Source organism: Dendrobates tinctorius, unplaced genomic scaffold (assembly GCF_039654945.1).
Source record: "Dendrobates tinctorius isolate UK_male_01 unplaced genomic scaffold, ASM3965494v1 ptg000004l, whole genome shotgun sequence".
In the NCBI taxonomy this organism is placed as follows: domain Eukaryota; kingdom Metazoa; phylum Chordata; class Amphibia; order Anura; family Dendrobatidae; genus Dendrobates; species Dendrobates tinctorius.
The window spans coordinates 206,284-227,715 of record NW_027361672.1 but is presented as its reverse complement, the minus strand read 5'-3'; the positions used below and the strand labels follow the sequence as shown (position 1 = coordinate 227,715).

Here is a 21,432-nt window from a genome sequence, read left to right as displayed (position 1 = left end):
CAGTCATTCTGCTGGTGAAGTGACCTTTTTGCAGTGACTGGCGTGGATCCAGGTGGGCTTTCCCTCAAGCTTCACTGAGGTGGATGTGGTCAGCTGGACTTGGAATGCGCCGTCAAACTGTGCTCCTTCTCACGTGTCTGCGTATTACCACCCAATCACCTGGATTCAGCTGATTCACTTCTGCACTGGCATTAGGATCTGGAATGGATAAAAACACATGTTTATGCAGCACATTAAGTCTTTTCTGCAAGGCTGTCATAGTACCGTGTTGTATTTGTAGCACCTGTGGGAAGTACAGACTAGTCTTTGGGGCACTACCAAACAGGACTTCAAAAGGAGACAAGCCTGTCTTTCTATTTGGAGTGTGTCTGACTAAAACGAGTGCAAGAGACAAGCACTCTACCCAGTTCTTTCATGTTTCTGTCATGGCCTTTTGAAATTTTAAGTTTAAATGTTGTTTTAGCATTAGCACATTTTACCGGTTAGGCTTCCAGACAACCAGAGAATAGATCTACACATACTTGGATATATTCATACACTCCTACCTTGGGTAGCTGTATGTAGTCCGTCTGCAGTCTCTGAAACGGGTATATAGGCCTGGGTGTCGCTTTCTTAGGGACTTTTAGGCTGTGTGCTCACACAGCGTTTTTTTAAGTGATTTTTTTAGCGGATTTGCCAATAAATCCGCTATAAAAGCGCTAAAAACAAGCTTCCCATGCATTTCTATGCATTTTTCAATTTTTGTGCATATTGATGCATTTTTTTACCGCGAAAAAAACGCTTTGCTGTAAAAAACGCAGCATGCTCATTAATTTTGCAGATTTTTCCGTATTTCTGGCTATTTCTATGGGTCTGGAACCGCGCGGAAAAAAACGCAAAAAAGTGAGTTTTTTGCGCAGAAAAACCGCGCGGTTTCTGGGAAGGGAGTCCGGTTTTTAAGCAGAAATTTTCTGCTACGTGTGCACATAGCCTTACTGTTTTACCTGGGTTAGGCTGTGCACAGATGAAGCAGGACCGTACGAGTTTCGCGGCTGCGTAACTGAAACCAGGAGCAATCCAGAAGGCATTTACCATGGCACACATGTGACTTTTTGAGGTGTGAGTTGGGCCATGTGTTGCTTGCACCATGATTGGGAAAAGGGACCTGTTCTCCCATACTCTATTTGAGTTCAGCTCAGCTCTCATTTTTGCCCATTGTTCCTTCTCAGAGGGGGAAACCTGCTGCTGAAGGGATTTCACAACTTCTAGGCTCAGTGTGGCTGGAATACGCCGACTCCCTGCCACCGTCCTCTGCTCCTTAGGCCGCCTTGCTGCTACTTTAGCAGCCTCGTCCGCTGTTCTTTTGCCCTCTACCACCAGCTCTGCATTTTTAATGGGCGTACCAGCTGATGTAAGAAACGCTCTTCTCCAGATAGGGCCATAATCATAGGATATACCCCCATAATTCGAATTAGTGTAAATATTAGTGACTTTACCTGCAGCAGCTCTACACGCCTCAGTGATTGCCTTCAACTCTGCCTTCTGTCTTGACATGTGAGGAGGGAGTGTTTCATTGCGGGTTACCTCATGTGAGGATACTACTGCATATCACATAGAGTGGTTCCCTCTTTTGATTTTTATCATGACCGGGGAAATGGGCAGCCGTTCCACATAAGATTTTCCCTTTGCCCAAATGGTGTCTGGTACCTGACTCATTTCCCTGTCCCCGGACATTCTGGTGTCAGATGCTACTTTTACTGTTTTAGTCATATACACCATTGCTGCGATCTTACACAAGTATTTACCTGAGAGGGGACTGGTGACTGTAATACCCTCAGGAGAGTACGGTATGATGGCCTGGATAGCACTCAACACATCTGCTTCCAGTAAATTCATAGGGGTATTGTCACCAACAATAAGCTTTGCAAGAACATCTTGGCTATCTCGTAATTTTAGTTTTATCTGTTTAGTCATAGGGGCTTCAGTCACTTGTCCTTCTACCCCCACACATTTCACAATCTCGTTAGTAATCATGTCTGGCATTATCAGGTCTTTGTGTACCACATTCCCAGCTGCCCCAGTGTCAATCAAAAATTCTGCCTCTTTCCCCCCTGGCATCGTTATGGTGGTCATCAAGGCAGGACCAGGTCCACAGGGGACAAGAACAGGGCACACATTTGTCTCTGGGTTGCCAGTTTCCTAGTCTGATGGTGAAGGAGGTGAAAGATTGGTCTGCTTACTCTCCTTTGTAGGGTTTTTGCAGTGGCAGGCGTAATGTCCATTTTCTCCACAATTCCAACACCTCACTGTTTCTAGGTCCTTAGGTCCCCCACTACGTCTCCACTGTTTTCCTTGTGCTTTAGCATACATGACAGGTCGTCTTAAGGGGCCTATACACATAACGATTTCGCTAGCGATATCGCTAAAGCGTCACCGATTTTGTGACGCAGCAGCGATATCGCTATGTGTGATACTTACCTCCGACCGGCTCCCCCGCTGTCTGTCGCTGATCGCACGAGATCGTGCAGCTCCATTTCTCGTCGGGCGCTTCCTGCTGGCCCCGACGCGTGGACGCGGGCGGGAGGACGTCAGGATCGCCGCGTCTGAAAGGTAAGTAACGACCGCTGCTGCGTCGCTACATCGCTGTGAGATCTGCCTGTTTGGCAGCTCACTAGCGATCCTTTAGCGATGCACCAGCGATCCTGACCGGGTCGTATCGTTGTCGGGATCGCTGGTGCATCGCTAAATGTAAAGGGGCCTTTATCGTCCTTGTTTGTTCAACTAATTTAGCCACCTTCAGGAGGTCTTTCGGATGTACATGTCTCCATTCAGGTCTGACTGTCTGGACTGCATCTCATAAGCCTTTGTTCATACCGTCAATGAATGCATTCACCAGTATTTTAACATCGAGTGGATTTATGGGACTATACCCCATGTCTGGCCACTTCAGCTGTATTCGTCCAGAGTACATCTCTACCCTCTCTCCTATTAGCTGTGTCACGTCAGTCAGGAGTACAGGCTGCTCTGAATTATTCACTGTATCCCATTGTTTTAGTGATTCACAGTACATCTCCCCAGACCGTGCAGATTTATCATCCATGCCCCATTCTTGATCCTTTGCCACATCTGTATGTGTATTAATTATGTGTCCTAATACTTCACCTGCTTTTGAACTCACCAAACTCTCTACGTCTGCCCAGGTACACTTATATGCCCGCTGTCTTTCCTTTTTACTCAGTTGACATGAAAGTACCACAAGAGAGGGGATCCGCCCTTCGGGGACAGGAAACCTACAGACATAAAAAGGGCGGCCCTCTCTCCCGCCTCAGTTGGTTTCCTGTCCCTGACAGGGGATCCCTTCAGACATACCTTCCTCAGGAGTCCGGAGTGTTTCCGCATGGAATCCCATACCCGGCAGGCCGGTTCAGGCAGCGGGGGTCCCCTGCCTCGGTCTGTCCGGAGTTATGGAAGCGCCACACGGCAGGGGGACTGTTGGTGCAGGCGGCAGCAGGTGGAAGAGGCCTTCAGGGGGAGAGCCTGTTTCTGGGAGCCCGACGCCAGTACCGGGTAAGTAGGTCTAGGCAGTTCCTCCTCGTGCGATCCTTGCGGCTGTCGCCTTCGCCGGGGGGCGTCCGCGGTGTAGCCCGGGGCGTCTGCTTCCGCCGGAGGAGGGGCCGCTGGTTCACGGGTGCGGACCGGTCGCGCGGTATGACGCGCCGGACATGCGCTGTGGGCCGCGGCCGTGACATCAGGGGGGCGCCTCTGGCGGAGCTGGGCGACCGTGCGTGTGCGTGACGTACCCGGGGCGGCGCGCGCCCGGTCGGGGGTTTCCGGTCCCCGCCGCGGGCACGGTCGGGGGGGAGGAGCCGGACATCAGGGGGTACTCTGGATGAGGGACACCTGCGAGCCCCATATGTGGCGGTACAGGTGGTTGGCCGGCTACTTAGCTGCCTCAGTTCAGCTGCGTGGCGCTTCTGGCTCGGTATTAACTAATAATGGCATTGCAGGAGCAGGCAGAGTCTCTGGATGAGCATCCACAGACGCAGCCTCAGCCTTCAGAAAAATCCCAGCAGCAGCCGCTCTGATAAGCAGAGATCTACCCAGAAGGCCAAACCAGAAAAGTCCACGAGCCGTAAAGGATCGGTGGCTCCAATGGACCCCCCACAGAACCTGGTACCACTCTGTCAAAATCCAGGGTAAGTGAGCTGTGAGGAAGTTCACCTTGGTGATTTTCTGTTCCCCTTATGTTCCCTCTCTCCATTCTGCCAGGGGAAAAAGTGCTCTGGGAAGAGCAAGCACAGAGAGTGTGCCGAATGTGGGGTTCCCTTTCCGGACGGTCAGGGAAGGAAGCTATGTAGACCCTGCATACATCGCCTAGTCACAGAAGAGACTGCTGTCTTTACCTCCAGTATACTTTCACTAAAGGGTTGAAACAAAAGCGCAATAGGGTCTTATCCGGGTAAAATGTACAAATACTGAAAGTATTAAACTCACCTTCTCAAAGAGAAAATAAAGCTTGTATAGTAAGTCAGCCTGCTGCACGTCCAACGGTCCACAGCGGAACCGTACCACAGTTCAATAAGGAATAAATTCTTGGACTTAGAGTGCGCTGCCAGACAGATTCAATATCCACACAAGGTTAAAAAAGTTAACCCTTTAATCCCTACGCGTTTCGAAGCATAACGCTTCTTCTTCAGGGGTTGATACATGGATGTATCAACCCCTGAAGAAGAAGCGTTATGCTTCGAAACGCGTAGGGATTAAAGGGTTAACTTTTTTAACCTTGTGTGGATATTGAATCTGTCTGGCAGCGCACTCTAAGTCCAAGAATTTATTCCTTACCTCCAGTATACGGGAGATAGGCAGGAGGTTAGGGGTTCGGTCAGATTCCTATCTCCGGACACGGGGTTCAGGGAGAAGTCCCGTAGATCCCCGTTCTGGTCTCTGATAGCGACTCGCAGGAGTTAAAATAAGATTCATCCTCATCATCATCATCTAAAGCCAGATCGGCCATTCCTGTTTTCTTCTAGAGCGAGTCAATCATCTAGTAAAGGCGGTAAACAGCACAATGGGGATTGAGGAGACCACGACAGAAAAGTCAGTACAGGATTTGATGTTCCGGGGATTGGACCGAAAAAATCGAACGTCCTTCCCATTGGTAGACAAGATTAGTGCCCTTATCACAAGGGAGTGGAAAAAACCCGAGAGGAAGGGCTCCCTGCCTTCAAAAGAAGGTATCCATTTGAGGAAACAGCTTTGTCCACATGGGACAAAGCCCCAAGATTGGACACAGCTGTCGCCAAAGCGTGCAAAAAGACGTTCCTACCTTTTGAAGACCTTGGTAGCCTAAAAGACCAGCTGGACAGGAAGGCGAATGTGTTCCTTAAGGGGACCAGGGAAACATCAGCTGGAGCGATCGCTGCCACGTGCACTGCCAGGTCCTTAATGGTATGGTTGGACCAGTTGGAAGAGCAGCTTAGAGAAAAGGTCCCAAGACAGGACATTCTTTCCTCCCTCTCTACAGCCCAGGGAGCGGCAGCCTTCATCTCAGAAGCGTCGGCAGACTCTGTGAAGTTAGCAGCCAGATCCGTGGCCCTCTCCATGACATGCAGGCCAGATCAAAGTTATGCGGTATCCCATGCGAAGGGGTTTACTTATTTGGTAAAGTGCTAGATGAACTGTTAGAGAAAGCTGGCGACAGCAAGAAACGCTTCCCCTACTTAGGAAGACCACCTTACAGACGAGATTCCTTCAGAAGGAGGTTTGACCGTAGGAGAACAAGAGAAAGACCCTGATATGACACCAGGAGGAAAGGTAGGGGGTATATGTGCGGTCAGGATCGCTGGTGCATCGCTAAGTGGTCGCTAGTGAGCTGCCACACAGGCAGATCTCACTAGCAACATCGCTGGGGACGGGGGTCGCTACTTACCTGTCACACTAGGCGATCCTGCGTCCTCCTGCCCGGCTCCACGCGTCGCTCGTCTTCACAGCAGGAAGCGCCGCAGGAAGCTGACGACGAGAAACAGTCCTGAACGTTCTCGCGCGATCAGCGATAACCAGCGGGGGAGCCGGTCGGAGGTAAGTATCAGACATAGCGATGTTGCTAGCAATATCGCTATAACGTCACTAGTTATAGCGATATTGCTAGCGATATCTCTTAGTGTTACATGCCCTTTAGACCTTAAAGACGCCTATTATCATGTCCCGATACACGCAGATCATCAGCAATTTCTAAGGGTGGCTGTTTCACTGGGCGGAGTTATGTGCCATTTCCAATACAGGGCACTTCCCTTCGGGGTGGCAGTGGCACCCCGGGTCTTCATGAAGATAATGGCGGAGGTTATGGCTCATTTGCACAAACAAAATATTCTCGTGATCCCATATCTAGACGATTAATTGTGGGGCACTCGGAGTCTCACTGCACCACCCAATTAGGGAAGGTAATATCCAGCCTTCAGGGTCTAGGTTGGATCATTAATTTTAAGAAGTCACGACTGCAGCCCCTAAAAGTGCAACAGTTCCTCGGCCTTATCCTAGACTCTGATATACAGGAGTGTTGGTTACCAGAATCTAAAGTATTCAACATTCAGCGTCAGATACTCAGGGTGATAGACAATCCATCGATTACTCTTAGAGGGGCAATGACACTGTTGGGTTCACTTACGGCGTGTATAGCAGCAGTACTCTGGGCCCAGTTCCACACCAGAACCCTGCAGTGGGACGTTTTACACAACACTCGTCAGCTAGAAGATCTCCTCGAGGGTAGAGTTACCTTATCCAACGATACCATTCAGTCCCTACGATGGTGGTCGCTGATGCCAAATCTGCGTGGGGAGTTCCCTGGGTAAACCAGATCTCCTGAATTCTAACCACGGATGCTAGCCCCAGGGGCTGGGGAGCACATATGGAGGATAGGTGGGTCCAGGGAGCGTGGACACCGTCAGAACAGAATTTTTCCTCTAACCTTAAGGAGCTGTTAGCCGTGGAGCGGGCTGTAAGTGCTTTCCTTATGTCCCTACAAGGCGAACACGACAGACTATTCTCAGACAACCAGGTAACTGTAGCCTACATTAACCACCAGGGGGGACCCGATCCAGGCCTTTAATGGATGTGGCGAATCGTATCTTTCAGATCGCCGAGGTTCACCTTCTGTCCCTTACAGCCCCCCCTATACAAGTCTATTTCTGGGAGTCCCCAACTGCGTACAATCTGTCCGAAGATGGCCCTCTTTAGTGCCCACTCTCCCTGTTTGAGCCTGTTGCGACTTAGGAAATCGGCTGTTAAATTTTGTTTTCCTTTTACAGTTGTGGCCAAAAGTATTGACACCCCTGCAATTCTGTCAGATAATACTCAGTTTCTTCCTGAAAATGATTGCAATCACAAATTCTTTAGTATTATTATCTTCATTTAATTTGTCTTAAATGAAAAAACACAAAAGAGAGTGAAGCAAAAAGCAAAACATTGATCATTTCCACAAAACTCCAGAAATGGGCCAGACAAAAGTATTGGCACCCTCAGCCTAATACTTGGTTGCACAACCTTTAGCCAAAATAACTGCGACCAACCGCTTCCGGTAACCATCAATGAGTTTTGTTGTGAGTTCATTTTCCCCTTCGTCACTGGGGTCTGGTGAACTCCCTATTCTGGTAAAGGAAGGTAATGAGCCTGATTATCAGGCACCTGAGTCTAATGAGGATGACTGGTTGAGTGGAGTCACGGACTGGATATAAGGCTGCCGACGCCCTTCTGCCCTGCGGGTGATTTCTCAGTGGACTTCTAGGACACCAGTCTGATTCCTGCTCCTCTAAAGCTAAGTTTTCTGTTTTGCCTGTTAGCTTTTTGTTTTGTTTTTTGTTTTCCTTGCTTTTCAGTATTCTGCCATTCCCTGCTGGGGTGAGCTGAATTTCCTTTTGCCTGTAGCTCTGTCTTCAGTATATTCCTAAGTACTGACATAGCTTTTTTGAAGCCTAGCGTCTTCAGGGCCTTTTTCACTGTTAGTCTGTTGGCTCTTATTTTCATAGGGTTTTTCACGGATTGCAGACAGCAGCCTTCCTGTCCTTTTCTATCTAGTTAGCTTGGGCCCCTCTTTGCTCAGTCTATCTTTCTGTCTGTGTTAGTGTTTTCATCTTGCTTCACCGTCATTATATGTTGGGGGCTGCCTATTGCTTTGGGGTCTGCTCTGGGGCAGTTTAGATTTCCCCTTTCTTTCTTTAGGCCTGTTTAATTCTCCGGCTGTGATCGAGGGGTCTAGGGCATCGTAGGAACCCCCCACGGCTACTGCTAGTTGTGTTGATAGGTTCAGGGGTCTGCAATCCGATAGCTGCCAACTTCTCTGGTTTTCTGGACTTAGCTAGCATTTCTGTTTTTGCCTCCTACGGTGACTCAATCATAACAGAGTTTCTTACAATGCTCTGCTGGAATTTTAGACCATTCTTCTTTGGCAAGCTGCTCCAGGTCCCTGATATTTGAAGGGTGCCTTCTCCAAACTGCCATTTTTAGATCTCTCCACAGGTGTTCTATGGGACTCAGGTCTGGACTCATTGCTGGCCACCTTAGAAGTCTCCAGTGCTTTCTCTCAAACCATTTTCTAGTGCTTTTTGAAGTGTATTTTGGGTCATTGTCCTGCTGGAAGACCCATGACCTCTGAGGGAGACCCAGCTTTCTCACACTGGACCCTACATTATGCTGCAAAATTTGTTGGTAGTCTTCTGACTTCATAATGCCATGCACACGGTCAAGCAGTCCAGTGCCAGAGGCAGCAAAGCAACCCCAAAACATCAGGGAACCTCCGCCATGTTTGACTGTAGGGACCGTGTTTTTCTCTTTGAATGCCTCTTTTTTTCTCCTGTAAACTCTATGTTGATGCCTTTGCCCAAAAAGCTCTACTTTTGTCTCATCTGACCAGAGAACATTCTTCCAAAACATTTTAGGCTTTTTCAGGTAAGTTTTGGCAAACTCGAGCCTGGCTTTTTTATGTCTCGGGGTAAGAAGTGGGGTCTTCCTGGGTCTCTTACCATACAGTCCCTTTTCATTCAGACGCTGACGGATAGTACGGGTTAACACTGTTGTACCCTCGGACTGCAGGGCACCTTGAAATTGTTTGGATGTTAGTCGAGGTTCTTTATCCAACATCCGCACAATCTTGCGTTGAAATCTCTTGTCAATTTTTCTTTTCCGTCCACATCTAGGGAGGTTAGTCACAGTGCCATGGGCTTTAAACTTCTTGATGACACTGCGCACGGTAGGCACAGGAACCTTCAGGTCTTTGGAGATGGACTTGTAGCCTTGAGATTGCTCATGCTTCCTCACAGTTTGGTTTCTCAAGTCCTCAGACAGTTCTTTGGTCTTCTTTCTTTTCTCCATGCTCAATGTGGTACACACAAGGACACAGGACAGAGGTTGAGTCAACTTTAATCCATGTCAACTGGCTGCAAGTGTGATTTAGTTATAGCCAACACCTGTTAGGTGCCACAAGTAAGTTACAGGTGCTGTTAATTACACAAATTAGAGAAGCATCACATGATTTTTCGAACAGTGCCAATACTTTTGTCCACCCTCTTTATGTTTGGTGTGGAATTAAATCCAATTTGGCTTTAGGACAATTCTTTTTGTGTTTTTTTCATTTAAGACAAATTAAATGAAGATAATAATACCAAAGAATTTGTGTTTGCAATCATTTTCAGGAAGAAACTGAGTATTATCTGACAGAATTGCAGGGGTGTCAATACTTTTGGCCACAACTGTAAAAGGAAAACAAAATTTAACAGCCGATTTACTAAGTCGCAACAGGCTCAAACAGGGAGAGTGGGCACTAAAGAGGGCCATCTTCGGACAGATTGTACGCAGTTGGGGACTCCCAGAAATAGACTTGTTCGCCAGCAGAAGGAACAGACAACTCCCTATGTTTTGTTCTGTGGATCCCAGAGAGAACCCGTATGCAGTGGACGCTCTCCTGATCCCTTGGAACTTCGACCTGCCGTATGCCTTCCCCCCACTGAATCTGATTCCGATGGTTCTGAGGAAGATCCGGGAGGACAGGGCTCACGTTATCTTAGTAGCCCCATTCTGGCCCAGGAGACCATGGTTTCCTTGGCTGAGGAAGATGTCTGTGTCCCAGCCATGGATTCTCCCAGAGCTCCCGGACCTACTGTCCCAGGGTCCAATGTGTCATCCTCGGGTTTCCAACTTACACCTAGTGGCATGGAGTTTAAGGGGGAGCTGCTAAGGGGGAGGGGGTTTTCCCGGGGACTAGTCAACACCCTATTAAAAAGCAGGAAAGCCTCCACGACAAATATCTACGCCAGAGTCTGGAAAAGATTCTTATCAGTCTCAGGGACAGAGGTTGGTCAGAAAATCCGCATTGGCCAGATACTGGAATTACTTCAGAAGGGGTTGGAGATGGGTCTAGCCACACGTACGCTTAGAGTCCAGGTTTCGGCTCTAGGGGCATTTTACAACTGCAACCTAGCAAACAATTACTGCGTGGCAAGATTCATTAAAGCAGCAGCGAGATCTAGACCCATCATTAAACAGAAGCTGGTTCCATGGGACCTCAACTTAGTTTTATCAGCTCTAACAGAACCCCCCTTTAAGCCTATTGATTCTGTCCCCGTAAATATCCTTTCCTTCAAGACTGCCCTGTTGGTTGCCCTAACGTCAGCCAGGTGAGTTAGTGATCTACAAGCCCTCTCTAGGATACCTCCATACACCCAGTTTGGAGAAGAAAGGGTCACTTTAAAGCCAGACCCCTCGCATCTGCCCAAAGTTGCCTCAAAGTTCCACAGACTACAAGAAATAGTCCTCCCATCCTTCTGCCCGAACCCCACTAACCCAACCGAGCAGAAGCTCCATTACCTAGATGTAAGAAGGTGCCTCCGTAGTTACATTTCGGCCACAGAACCATGGTAAAGGGACAATGCCCTTTTTGTATCTTTTCAGGGAGCTAGAAAAGGACTTAGAGTGTCCAAAAGCATCCTAGCTAGGTGGATTAGGGAGGCAATTTCTGTTTCTTATACAGCAGGTGGGCTGGAGATTCCGGAAGGCATAAGGGCGCACTCTACTCGGGCCGTGGCAACATCCTGGGCAGAGAGATCGGAAGTATCCATTGAGGACATATGTAAGGCAGCCACGTGGTCCTCTCCATCCACGTTTTTTAACCACTATAGATTAGATTTAGGCGGGTACGCCGACCTCACGTTTGGGAGAAAGGTGCTTGAGGCTGCTATCCCTCCCTAAGTTCTCTTCATCTCTGTAAATCTCTCGTGGTGCTGTCATGGCGACTGAATAAATGCTCAGCTACTTACCGGTAGCGGTGTTTATCAGGAGCCCATGACAGCACCTTTACATTCCCTCCCTCTGCTCTCACGTTCTGGATCAGCACCTTTTCTTTCAGTTAAACGTTAGTCACAGGTGTGAAGAATATTTAGTTTGACTGTGTATATATGAATTGCTACTAACCAGGGAGGTTCTCTCATGCTCTGTAATCCAACTGAGGCGGGAGAGAGGGCCGCCCTTTTTATGTCTGCAGGTTTCCTGCCCCCGAAGGGCGGATCCCCTCTCTCGTGGTGCTGTCATGGGCTCCTGAAAAACACCGCTACCGGTAAGTAGCTGAGCATATTTGTCTGTAAAACGGGAAAGGTTGGTTCTCAGTGTAAGGCAACTGTTTTAGCATGACTAGCTGGTCAGAGGGGCTCCAGGGATAATACTCCTGTGTCTGTCTTACCCTAGTCACCCTTCTAGGTCCTGATGTGGTTGGTTGTCTGGTGGTGGAGGTGACCGGATTATCAGTGGGGGTGACATGCTGCTCTACAACTTCCTCCCACTCAGGACTACTGTCAGCGTCTTCCCCAAAAATCAGTGTCCCTACTACCCACACACCACACTACTGTGTCAGCTTCTTATGTCACTACATTTGATCTTGTCCGGACAGGATTTAGTGCAATTCGCTTAGGTCGGTAGCACAGGTCACACAAGTATCTCTCCAGTCTAGGTTTGTCTGACCACAGTGTTTACAAGTCCATCTGTCTTGTCTGGGTCTCTGGTTATACAGAGGTATGATGGTAGCAGTCATGTGTCGGTTATAGTCAGACTTTTGTGCATCAAAATATTCATAATACACCTTACTTCTGTACTGCTGCACTATGTCAGACACCATTTATTCACTTGCTATTTTCTTCACTTGTCTGTGCCATTTTTGTACATCCAAACATCCACACTCTGGCATGTTTGCCTTTTTCAATATTGGTCCCATATTCTTTCACTGCTTCTTTTCCTTCTCTCTTTAACAATCTGTATAGCTGTCCCATTGGGGGCCCTGACTGCACACAGAACAAGTTGCCCATGGCTTCAACTTATTCTCCAGACAGCTCACCTTTTCACAAATGCCCTTTCAGTGTGCCTGGACCTTGTCTATTGGCCACACTTAGCAAGTCAGAATGAGCCGGTCAAGGTGTAGCGGGAAGGCTCCTTGCCTCTCACCCGGTAGACCTACAGGGGTAACGGGAAGGCTCTTTGCCTCTCACCCGTTAGACCAGCTGACTAAAGTAGGAAGGCTCAGGCCTCTCACCTACTAGACCAGCTCCATGAACAGTGGGAAGACTCAGGCCTCTCACCCACAACAAAACCGCTGACTAAAGTAGGAAGGCCCAGGTGTGATAGGCCTCTCAACAACTAAATCAGCTGTGCAGTTGGCTACCTCCTTTTGCTGATCCTCAATCACACAACTAGAAGCAGGTACAAACACATTAATGACCAAGCAATCACATACAAGTTTCCTTCTAAAATAGGCACCTTATTTTACTTCCAACTTCAACTTACTATAGTACTTCCTACTTCAATACAGTACTGTTGCTTTAAAAAACACAAATCTCCCAGCGCGTATTACACAAAGGACAGAAATACAGAGAACTCCTCGCGCAGTTCCATACCCCCTCCCATCAGGCACTTAACGGAGATAAGAAGAGTTTACAGAATCTTTCACACAGAAAAGAGATACTCACAAGCAACTGCGCAGCTTCAGTCCCCCCTCCCATCATGTAGGAGCGGAGATAAGAGAAATCACTTGCAATATTTTTTTTCGTTTCACAGAAACAGAATATAGCAGTTCTCGGCAGTTTCTATATTCAGCATGTCACAGAAGCTCCAAAAACACATGCACCATGAAAACACATGAAACCGTGAACTACTACACCAAGGATACCTGTGCACCTTTCACAGAATGGTGTGTGTGATTCATTCATATGTGCTCATTCAGGGATTTTTTTCTGTTATCAGTTGATTTTACAAAAAGAAGAGAAGAACAAAACTCCCTTATCTCAATCACTCCGCCTGATTCAGCTCAAAGTGGGTTGAATGATGTTTTCAGTCACATACAGAGGACCACACCTAACGGAACCCCTCATCATTCATGGACTTATTTGTGTCCCTTATACTCAATTATTCGTCACTCGTCATTCAGAGGTTCTCATAACCATACATACAAGGATTTGCACAGCCTGCCTATTGCACCTTGGAATTAACACAACTTAAGAAACTGCAGCAGTGTCCACTGACACTCTGAGAACACTGAAACCAATTACTTAAACATAAACACAAAACCCCAAACTCATAGCCTTATATAAACGTATTGCCAATCCAAAAAGACCAAAGCAACAAAACTGCACAGAGTCCGTCCCAGCTCTGCACTACACAATACACAACCAGTTAGTATATTGAGAGAAAAAAAAAAGATAACATAAACAGGCAAAACACAAAACTCACTGGTGATGTCGGTTCTTTGAACCGTATTTGCAGCCTTTAACCAGAGATATGGAGAGATCCAGAGAGATTGCAAGTGCAAGCCAAAGTGTAAGAATAAAATTTCTCAACTTGCTGCAGCTGGGTTTTGCATGTCTAAATCTCCCAGGAAACTCCCACATACGGATTCTGAATATGCTGGTTACAACGGCCCCATATTGGGAGCCAAAACTGTTGTAGCTGTTTTTGTTCTGACCCAAAGTCACAATTATCACAGACAAGTCACATTGGGGGAATGCATTATTTTCATGGATGAATTCTCTCAAAAGCTAGAACCAATTTAGCAAAAATAATGGGATTTTTTAATTGAGCACCCTCAAATCCATTCAAAAAACCTTAGCACCTGAGAATAACATTTTTTTGTAGACCTGTTTAACCCGCCCCCCCGAGCTTTTTTCGGTTTTGCATTTTCGTTTTTCCCTCCCCTCCTTCCCAGAGCCCTTTTTATTTTTCCTTCAATTTGGCCTTGTGAGGGCTTTTTCTTTGTGGGACGAGTTGTACTTTTTGAACAACACCATTGGTTTTACCATGTCGTGTTCTAGAAAACGGAAAAAAAATCCAAGTGCAGTGAAATTGCAAAAAATGTGCAATCACACACTTGTTTTTTGTTTGGCTTTTTTACTAGATTCACTAAATGGTAAAACTGACCTGCCATTATGATTCTACAGGTCATTACGAGTTCATAGACACCAAACATGTCTAGGTTCTTTTTTATCTAAGTGGTAAAAAAAATTCCAAACTTTGTTAAAAGAAAAAAAATGCGACATTTTCCGATACCCGTAGCGTCTCCAGTTTTTGTGATCTCAGGTTGGGTGAGGGCTTATTTTTTTGCATGCCGAGCTGACGTTTTTAACGGTACCATCTTGGTGCAGATACGACCTTTAATGCATTTTCATGCAATGACACAGCGACCAAAAAAGTACTTCTGGCGTTTTGACTTTTTTTTTTTTTAGGTACGCCGTTTAGCGATCAGGTTAGTCCCTTTTTTTACTGATATATCAACGATTCTGAACGCGGCTATACCAAATGTGTAGGTTTGATTTTATTTTTATTGGTTTATTTTGAATGGGGCGAAAGGGGGTGATTTGAAATTTTATATATTTTTTTTTAATATTTTTTAAAAATTTTCTTTTTAATTTTGGCATGCTTCAATAGTCTCTATGGGAGACTAGAAGCTGCTACCACCCGATCGGCTCTGCTACATAGAGGCGACGGTCAAATCGCCTATATGTAGTAGAATTGCTTACTTGTTTTGAGCGCCGACCACAGGGTGGCGCTCACATCAATCCGGCACTGACAACCATAGAGGTCTCCAGGAGACCTCCAGTTGTCATGCCGACACACTGGTGACCCGTGATCACATGACGCGGGTCACCGGTGTTCGTATTTCCAGTGCGATTGCTGGAAGGGCTTGTTAAATGCCGATGTCAGAGTTTGACAGCGGCTTTTAACTGGCGATTCCACCCGCGGCTATTGCAGGCACGTCAGCTGTTCAAAACAGCTGACATGTTTCAGGAAATATGTGGGCTCATCGCCGGGACCCACATCAAAGGGAGGGAGTCCGACATCGGCGTACTATTACTCCCCATGTTGGAAAGGGGTTAATGGAAGCTTATGCATTTTCACAAATGAATGTGATTTTAAAATGTTTCTGTGCAGAGATAAACTGATAATGCTGTGTCCTGTGTGAGCCTTGTGCTTGACCATGTAGAGGTGATCTAGCTGAAAGGAAAAGGCAGAGAGGAGAAAAATCAGAAGGCTGGAGTAGCCCCTGCCAACTGCAGAAGTTGAAAATGTTCCTTTATCCTCTCTCCCTCTTTATATGGGTGGGTTCAGTATAAGCAGCACATGCCGACTAGAGATGAGCGAAAAAGCTGCATCGGGAACCCGAATATGTGGAACACTCCCGATAATCAGCTGTTCGGCGCCGCAGCTTCATGTATCACGGTTGTGTTACAGTCACAACACACAGAAGCCTGTGTGCTGTGACTGTCACACAGCCGCGACACATGCACGTGCAGCGCCAAACAGCTGATTATCGGAAGCAGTCCAGGTATCTGGGTTCCCGATGGAGCTTCTTCGGTAAGCGCTAGCTTGCCGAATAAGGAGGGAGCAGAAGATGTTCGTTCATCTCTCTAGTGCCGACCAGCAGCAAAATCACCTCTACTTGGTCAGGCACAACCTCTACATGGGATACAGCACAGGCAGCATTATAAATTTACCTCCCCTTTAAATAAGTGGTTTTTGACTATTAATGGGGATCGCTGGGCAAATGGAAAAATTCCTCTTGAGCTTTGATCTGAAAAATTGTTAAACTAATTGAAACTGACCTACTGCCATCTACCCTGATCCAGCCACTCGGTGGAGTGCACTGGCACAGTAAGTGAAGATGTGTGCTGGACAACACCCTTTAATTAATCAATTTTTTTTATTTTTTATAACATTTATAGATTTGTCTGTTTAAAATGCACATTTAACTTGGGTAAATTGCTTTTACAGAAATGTTCAAATATGAGCACTATCATTAGCATATAAACTTCCAAAATACGTATGCATTCTGGAAGCCTATACTTCCGTTAGGTATTGCTAGGGAGATGCTGGCTCTTTACAGAAGAATTTTAAAAATGACTTAATGTAGAAAATAATTAGTTATTAAAGTTGTATGGTCTTGACGTTCTGAGAGCTTGCCTAATATGTGCAGAGAAAAAATGCAGTGAAAAAAATAGTACTTGATTTCTCTTTCTACAATAAACGTATACCAATTGTATTAGGTAAATTTTTATCATCTTGTTTGTTGCAGAATAAAACAATTATTTATAAGAAAGGAGACCCTTTTTATGAAGCACAAGAAAATCACAACCTTATTGGTGTGGCAAATATATTTCTAGAATGTCTCTTTTATGATGTTAGACTTCAGTATGCAGTGCCTATCATTAGCCAACAAGGGGAGGTAAGACTTTTAAAGTTTTTTTTAACTGCAATCATAAGAAGAACACTTTGTTGCACCAGTTTTAAAACATAACATATGATTCTCAACTTATATTCTATGTGGCTTACTTATTTTTCTCTTCATTCACAATGTGTGATGCACCATTATATTGACTTCTGATGACCTTGAGACTATGGAGAAATCGATAATACTGAAGCTGTTCATAAGATCCTTTACCTTCTTTATATAGCTGTTATATTAAGGATATACAGTGGGTAAGGAAAGTATTCAGACCCCTTTAAATGTTTCACTCTGTTTCATTGCAGCCATTTGGTGAATTTCAGTAAAGTTCATTTTTTTTCTCTTTAATGTACACTCTGCACCCCATCTTTACTTAAAAAACACAGAAATGTAGAAATTTTTGCAAATGTATTAAAAAAGAAAAGCACCCTTTTGAGCTAGTACAGCCATGAGTCTTCTTGGGAAAAGAAACAACAAGTTTTTCACACCTGGATTTGGCTATCCTCTGCCACTCTTCCTTGCAGATCCTTTCCAGTTCCGTCAGGTTGGATGGTTAACGTTGGTGGACAGCCGTTTTCAGGTCTCTCCAGAGATGCTCAATTGGGTTTAGGTTATGGCTCTGGATGGGCCAGTCAAGAATGGTCACAGACTTGTTCTGAAGTCACTCCTTTGTTATATTAGCTGTGTGCTTAGGGCCATTGTCTTGTTGGAAGGTGAACTTTCAGCCAAGTCTGAGGTCCAGAGCACTCTGGAGGAAGTTTTCTTTCAGGATATCCCTCTACTTGGCACCATTCATGTTTCCTTCAATTGCAACCAGTCATTCTGTCCCTGCAGCTGAAAAACACCACCATAGCATGATGCTGCTACCACCATGTTCACTGTTGGGATTGTATTGGGCAGGTGATGAGTAGTGCCTGGTTTTATCCACACATACCGCTTAGAATTAAAACCAAAAAGTTCTATATTTGTCTCATCAGACCAGAGAATCTTATTTCTAATAGTCTGGGAATCTTTCATGTGTTTTTTTTAGCAAACTGTATGCGGGCTTTCAAATGTCTGGCACTGAGGAGAGGCTTCCGTCGGGACACTCTGCCATAAAGGCCCAATTGGTGGAGGGCTGCAGTGGTAGTTTACTTTCTCCCATCTCCCTACTGCTTCTGTGGAGCTAAGCCACAGTGATCTTGGGGTTCTTCTTTACCTCTCTCACCAAGGCTCTTCTCCCACGATTGCTCAGTTTGGCTCGACGGCCAGGTCTAGGAAGACATCTGGTGGTCCCAAACTTCTTCCATTTAAGGATTATGGAGGCCACTGTGCTCTTAGGAACCTTGAGTACTGCAGAAATTCTTTTGTAACCTTGGCCAGATCTGGCAAAAAAACAATGCTTTATCATCATACCGCCGAATAAAAAGTGCAATAACACGCGATCAAAAAGACAAATATAAATAAACATGGTACAGCTGAAAACGTCATCTTGTCACGCAAAAAACGAGCCCCCACACAGCGTCATTAGCGAAAAAATAAAAAAGTTATAGCTCACAGAATAAAGCCATGCAAAAATAATCAAAAATAATTATGTTTATATAAAATTGTTTTCATTGTATAAAAGCGCCAAAACATAAAAAAATGATGTAAATGAGGTATCTCTGTCATCGTACTGACCCGAAGAATAAAACCGCTTTATTAATTTTACCACACGCGGAAAAGTGTAAACGCCAACCCCCTCCCAAAGAAATTCATGAATTGCTAGTTTTTGCTCATTCTGCGTCCCAAAAATCAGAATAGAAAGCAATCAAAAAATGTCATGTGCCTGAAAATGGTACCAATAAAAACGTGAACTCGTCCCGCAAAAAATAAGATCTCACATGACACTGTTGGCTAAAATATGGAAAAATTATAGCTCTCAAAATGTGGTGATGCAAATACTATTTTTTGCAATAAAAAGCATCTTTTTAGCGTGTGGGGGGGTTGATGTCATGTTTGTATTATCAGGTGGCATCAAGCCCCAAGGTTAGTAATGGAGAGGCATGAATAAGGCACCCCCACTACTAACCACATACTTACATTGTAAGAAAACAGACATCCAGAAAAATGTCCTTTAACCTCTTTCTGACATTGGACGTACTATCCCGTCCACGTGACCCGAGCCCATATGACCGTGGACGGGATAGTACGTCATCGCAATCAGCTGCGCTCACGGGGGGAGCACAGCTGATTGTGGCCGGGTGTCAGCTGATTATCACAGCTGGCACCCGGCACTATGTGCCAGGAGTGGTCACGGACCACCCCTGGCACATTAACCCTTGGCACACTGCGATCAAACATGACCATACCACACACGGAATGGTGTAAATGCCCTCCCCCAAAGAAATTCATGAAATGCTGGTTTTTGTTCTCATTCTGCGTCCCAAACATCGGAATAAAAAGCGATCAAAAAAGTCACGTGCCCGAAAATGGTACCAATAAAAACGACAACTCGTCCCTCAAAAAATAAGACCTCATATGACTCTATGGGCCAAAATATGGAAAAATTATAGCTCTCAAAATGTGGTGATGCAAAAACTATTTTTACAATAAAGAGCGTCTTTTAGCGTGTGACAGCTGCCAAACATAAAAACCGCCATAAATAGTAAATCAAACCCCCATTTATCACCCCCTTAGTTAGGGAAAAGTACTAAAATTAAAAAAAAATGTATTTATTTCCATTTTCCCATTAGGATTAGGGCTGAGATTAGGGTTAGGGGTGTGTTGGGGTTAGGGTTGGAGTTAGAATTGGGGGGTTTCCACTGTTGAAGCATATCAGGTGCTCTCCAAACGCAACATGGCGTCTGATCTAAATTCCAGCCAATTCTGCGTTGAAAAAGTCCAACTGTGCTCCTTCCCTTCCAAGCTCTGCCATGCTCCCAAACAGTGGTTTACCCCCACATATGGGGTATTAGCGTACTCAGGACAAATTGCACAATAACTTTTGGGGTCCTGTTTCCCTTGGGAAAATAAAAATTGGGGGTGAAAAGATCATTTTTGTGGAAAAAATGATTTTTTTAATTTTACTGCTGTACGTTATAAACTTATGTGAAGCCCTTGGGGGTTCAAAGTTCTCACTACACATCTAGATAAGTTCCTTGGGGGTCTAGTTTCCAAATTGGTGTCATTTGTAGGTGGATTCCACTGTTTAGGCACATCAGGGGCTCTCCAAACGTGACATGGCGTCCAATCACAATTCCAGCCAATTTTGCATTGAAAAGTCAAACGGCGCTCCTTCCCTTCCGAGCTCTGCCATGCGCCGAAACAGTGTTTCCCCCCCACATATCAGGTATCAGCGTACTCAGGACAAATTGCACAATAACTTTTGCAGTCCAATTTCTCCTGTTACCCTTGATAAAATAAAAAAAAATTGGACCTGAATTAATTTTTTTGTGAAAAAAAGTTAAATGTTCATTTCTTTTTAAACATTCAAAAAATTCCTGTGAAGCACCTGAAGGGTTAATAAACTTCTTGAATGTGGTTTTGAGTACCGTCAGGGGTGCAGTTTTTAGAATGGTATCACTTTTGGGTATTTTCTATCCTATAGACCCCTCAAAGTGACTTCAAATGTGATGTGGTCCCTAAATAGAAATGATGTTGTAAAAATGATAAATCACTGGTCAATTTTTAACCCTTATAACTTCCTAACAAAAATAATTTTGGATCCAAAATTGTGCTAATGTAAATTGAACACGTGGGAAATGTTACTTATTAAGTTTTTTGTTTGCCACATCTCTGTGATTTAAGGGCATAAAAATTCAAAGTTGGAAAATTGCGAAAATTTCAAAATTTTTGCCAAATTTCCATTTTTTCAAAAATAAACATAAGTTATATGAATGAAATTCTACCACTAACGTAAAGTACAATATGTTGCAAGAAAACATTGTCAGAATCACCGGGATCCATGGAAGCGTTCCAGAGTTATTACCTCATAAAGGGACAGTGGTCAAAATTGTAAAAATTGGCCAGTCCTTAACATGCAAACCACCCTTGGGGGTAAAGGGGTTAATTGAAAGCATGACACAGACTCCTTTAATAATCTTAATTAAACCATACTTACTACCTCGCCTTATTCCACCGAAGACCTCGATCTCCTGTAAAAGGCAAAATTAAAAAGCAACAATATACCATACCTGTCCGTCGTTTTGTCCCATGCCGTAGTTTGTTTGGGGGATAAACAGTTTTCAACCTGGACGGTGCCAAGATGCGACCGTCCAGGATGAGAACCACTGGTGATTGAATGGCTGCGAACGCAGTGTCATTGACCAGTGGTGACGTCATTGAGGTTACGTGCGGTCACTGAGGCTCCTTTCCTAGCCAGGCCGAAATGCGGTGACCTCGGTGAGATCCCTACTAGCAGAGTGAAAGTTTTTCTCACGGTGCTAGCGGGGATCTCGCCGAGGTCACTGCAGTACAGCCCGGCTGGGAACGGAGCCTCAGTGACCGGACGTAGCCTCGAAGTCACAACCGCTCAGTCACTAGTGGTTCTCGGCCTGGACGGTCGTATCTTGGCACCGTCCAGGTTGATAACTGTTTATCCCCCAGACATGGATTACTATTAATATCTGGATCTTTATGTTGTACTTTTTTGAGAACAAAGACATCTGGTATAAAAAGAGTTCATCCGTATCTTCAGTCTGTCCAGGTGGCCAAATAGTAAATGCCTACAATAGTGTCCTTTCTGATCT

The 21,432-nt window shown here is 45.4% G+C and overlaps 1 protein-coding gene across 5 annotated transcripts in view; it reads left to right on the top strand.

Moving 5' to 3' along the window:
- Positions 1 to 21,432, top strand: part of KIF13A (kinesin family member 13A) — a 330,019-nt gene that overhangs the window by 253,018 nt on the left and 55,569 nt on the right. For all 5 annotated transcript variants that reach the window (XM_073566095.1, XM_073566092.1, XM_073566093.1 and 2 more), the window contains exon 20: positions 16,574 to 16,723. In XM_073566095.1, the coding sequence (XP_073422196.1) occupies positions 16,574 to 16,723 (150 nt within the window). The remainder of the gene's footprint in view (positions 1 to 16,573; positions 16,724 to 21,432) is intronic.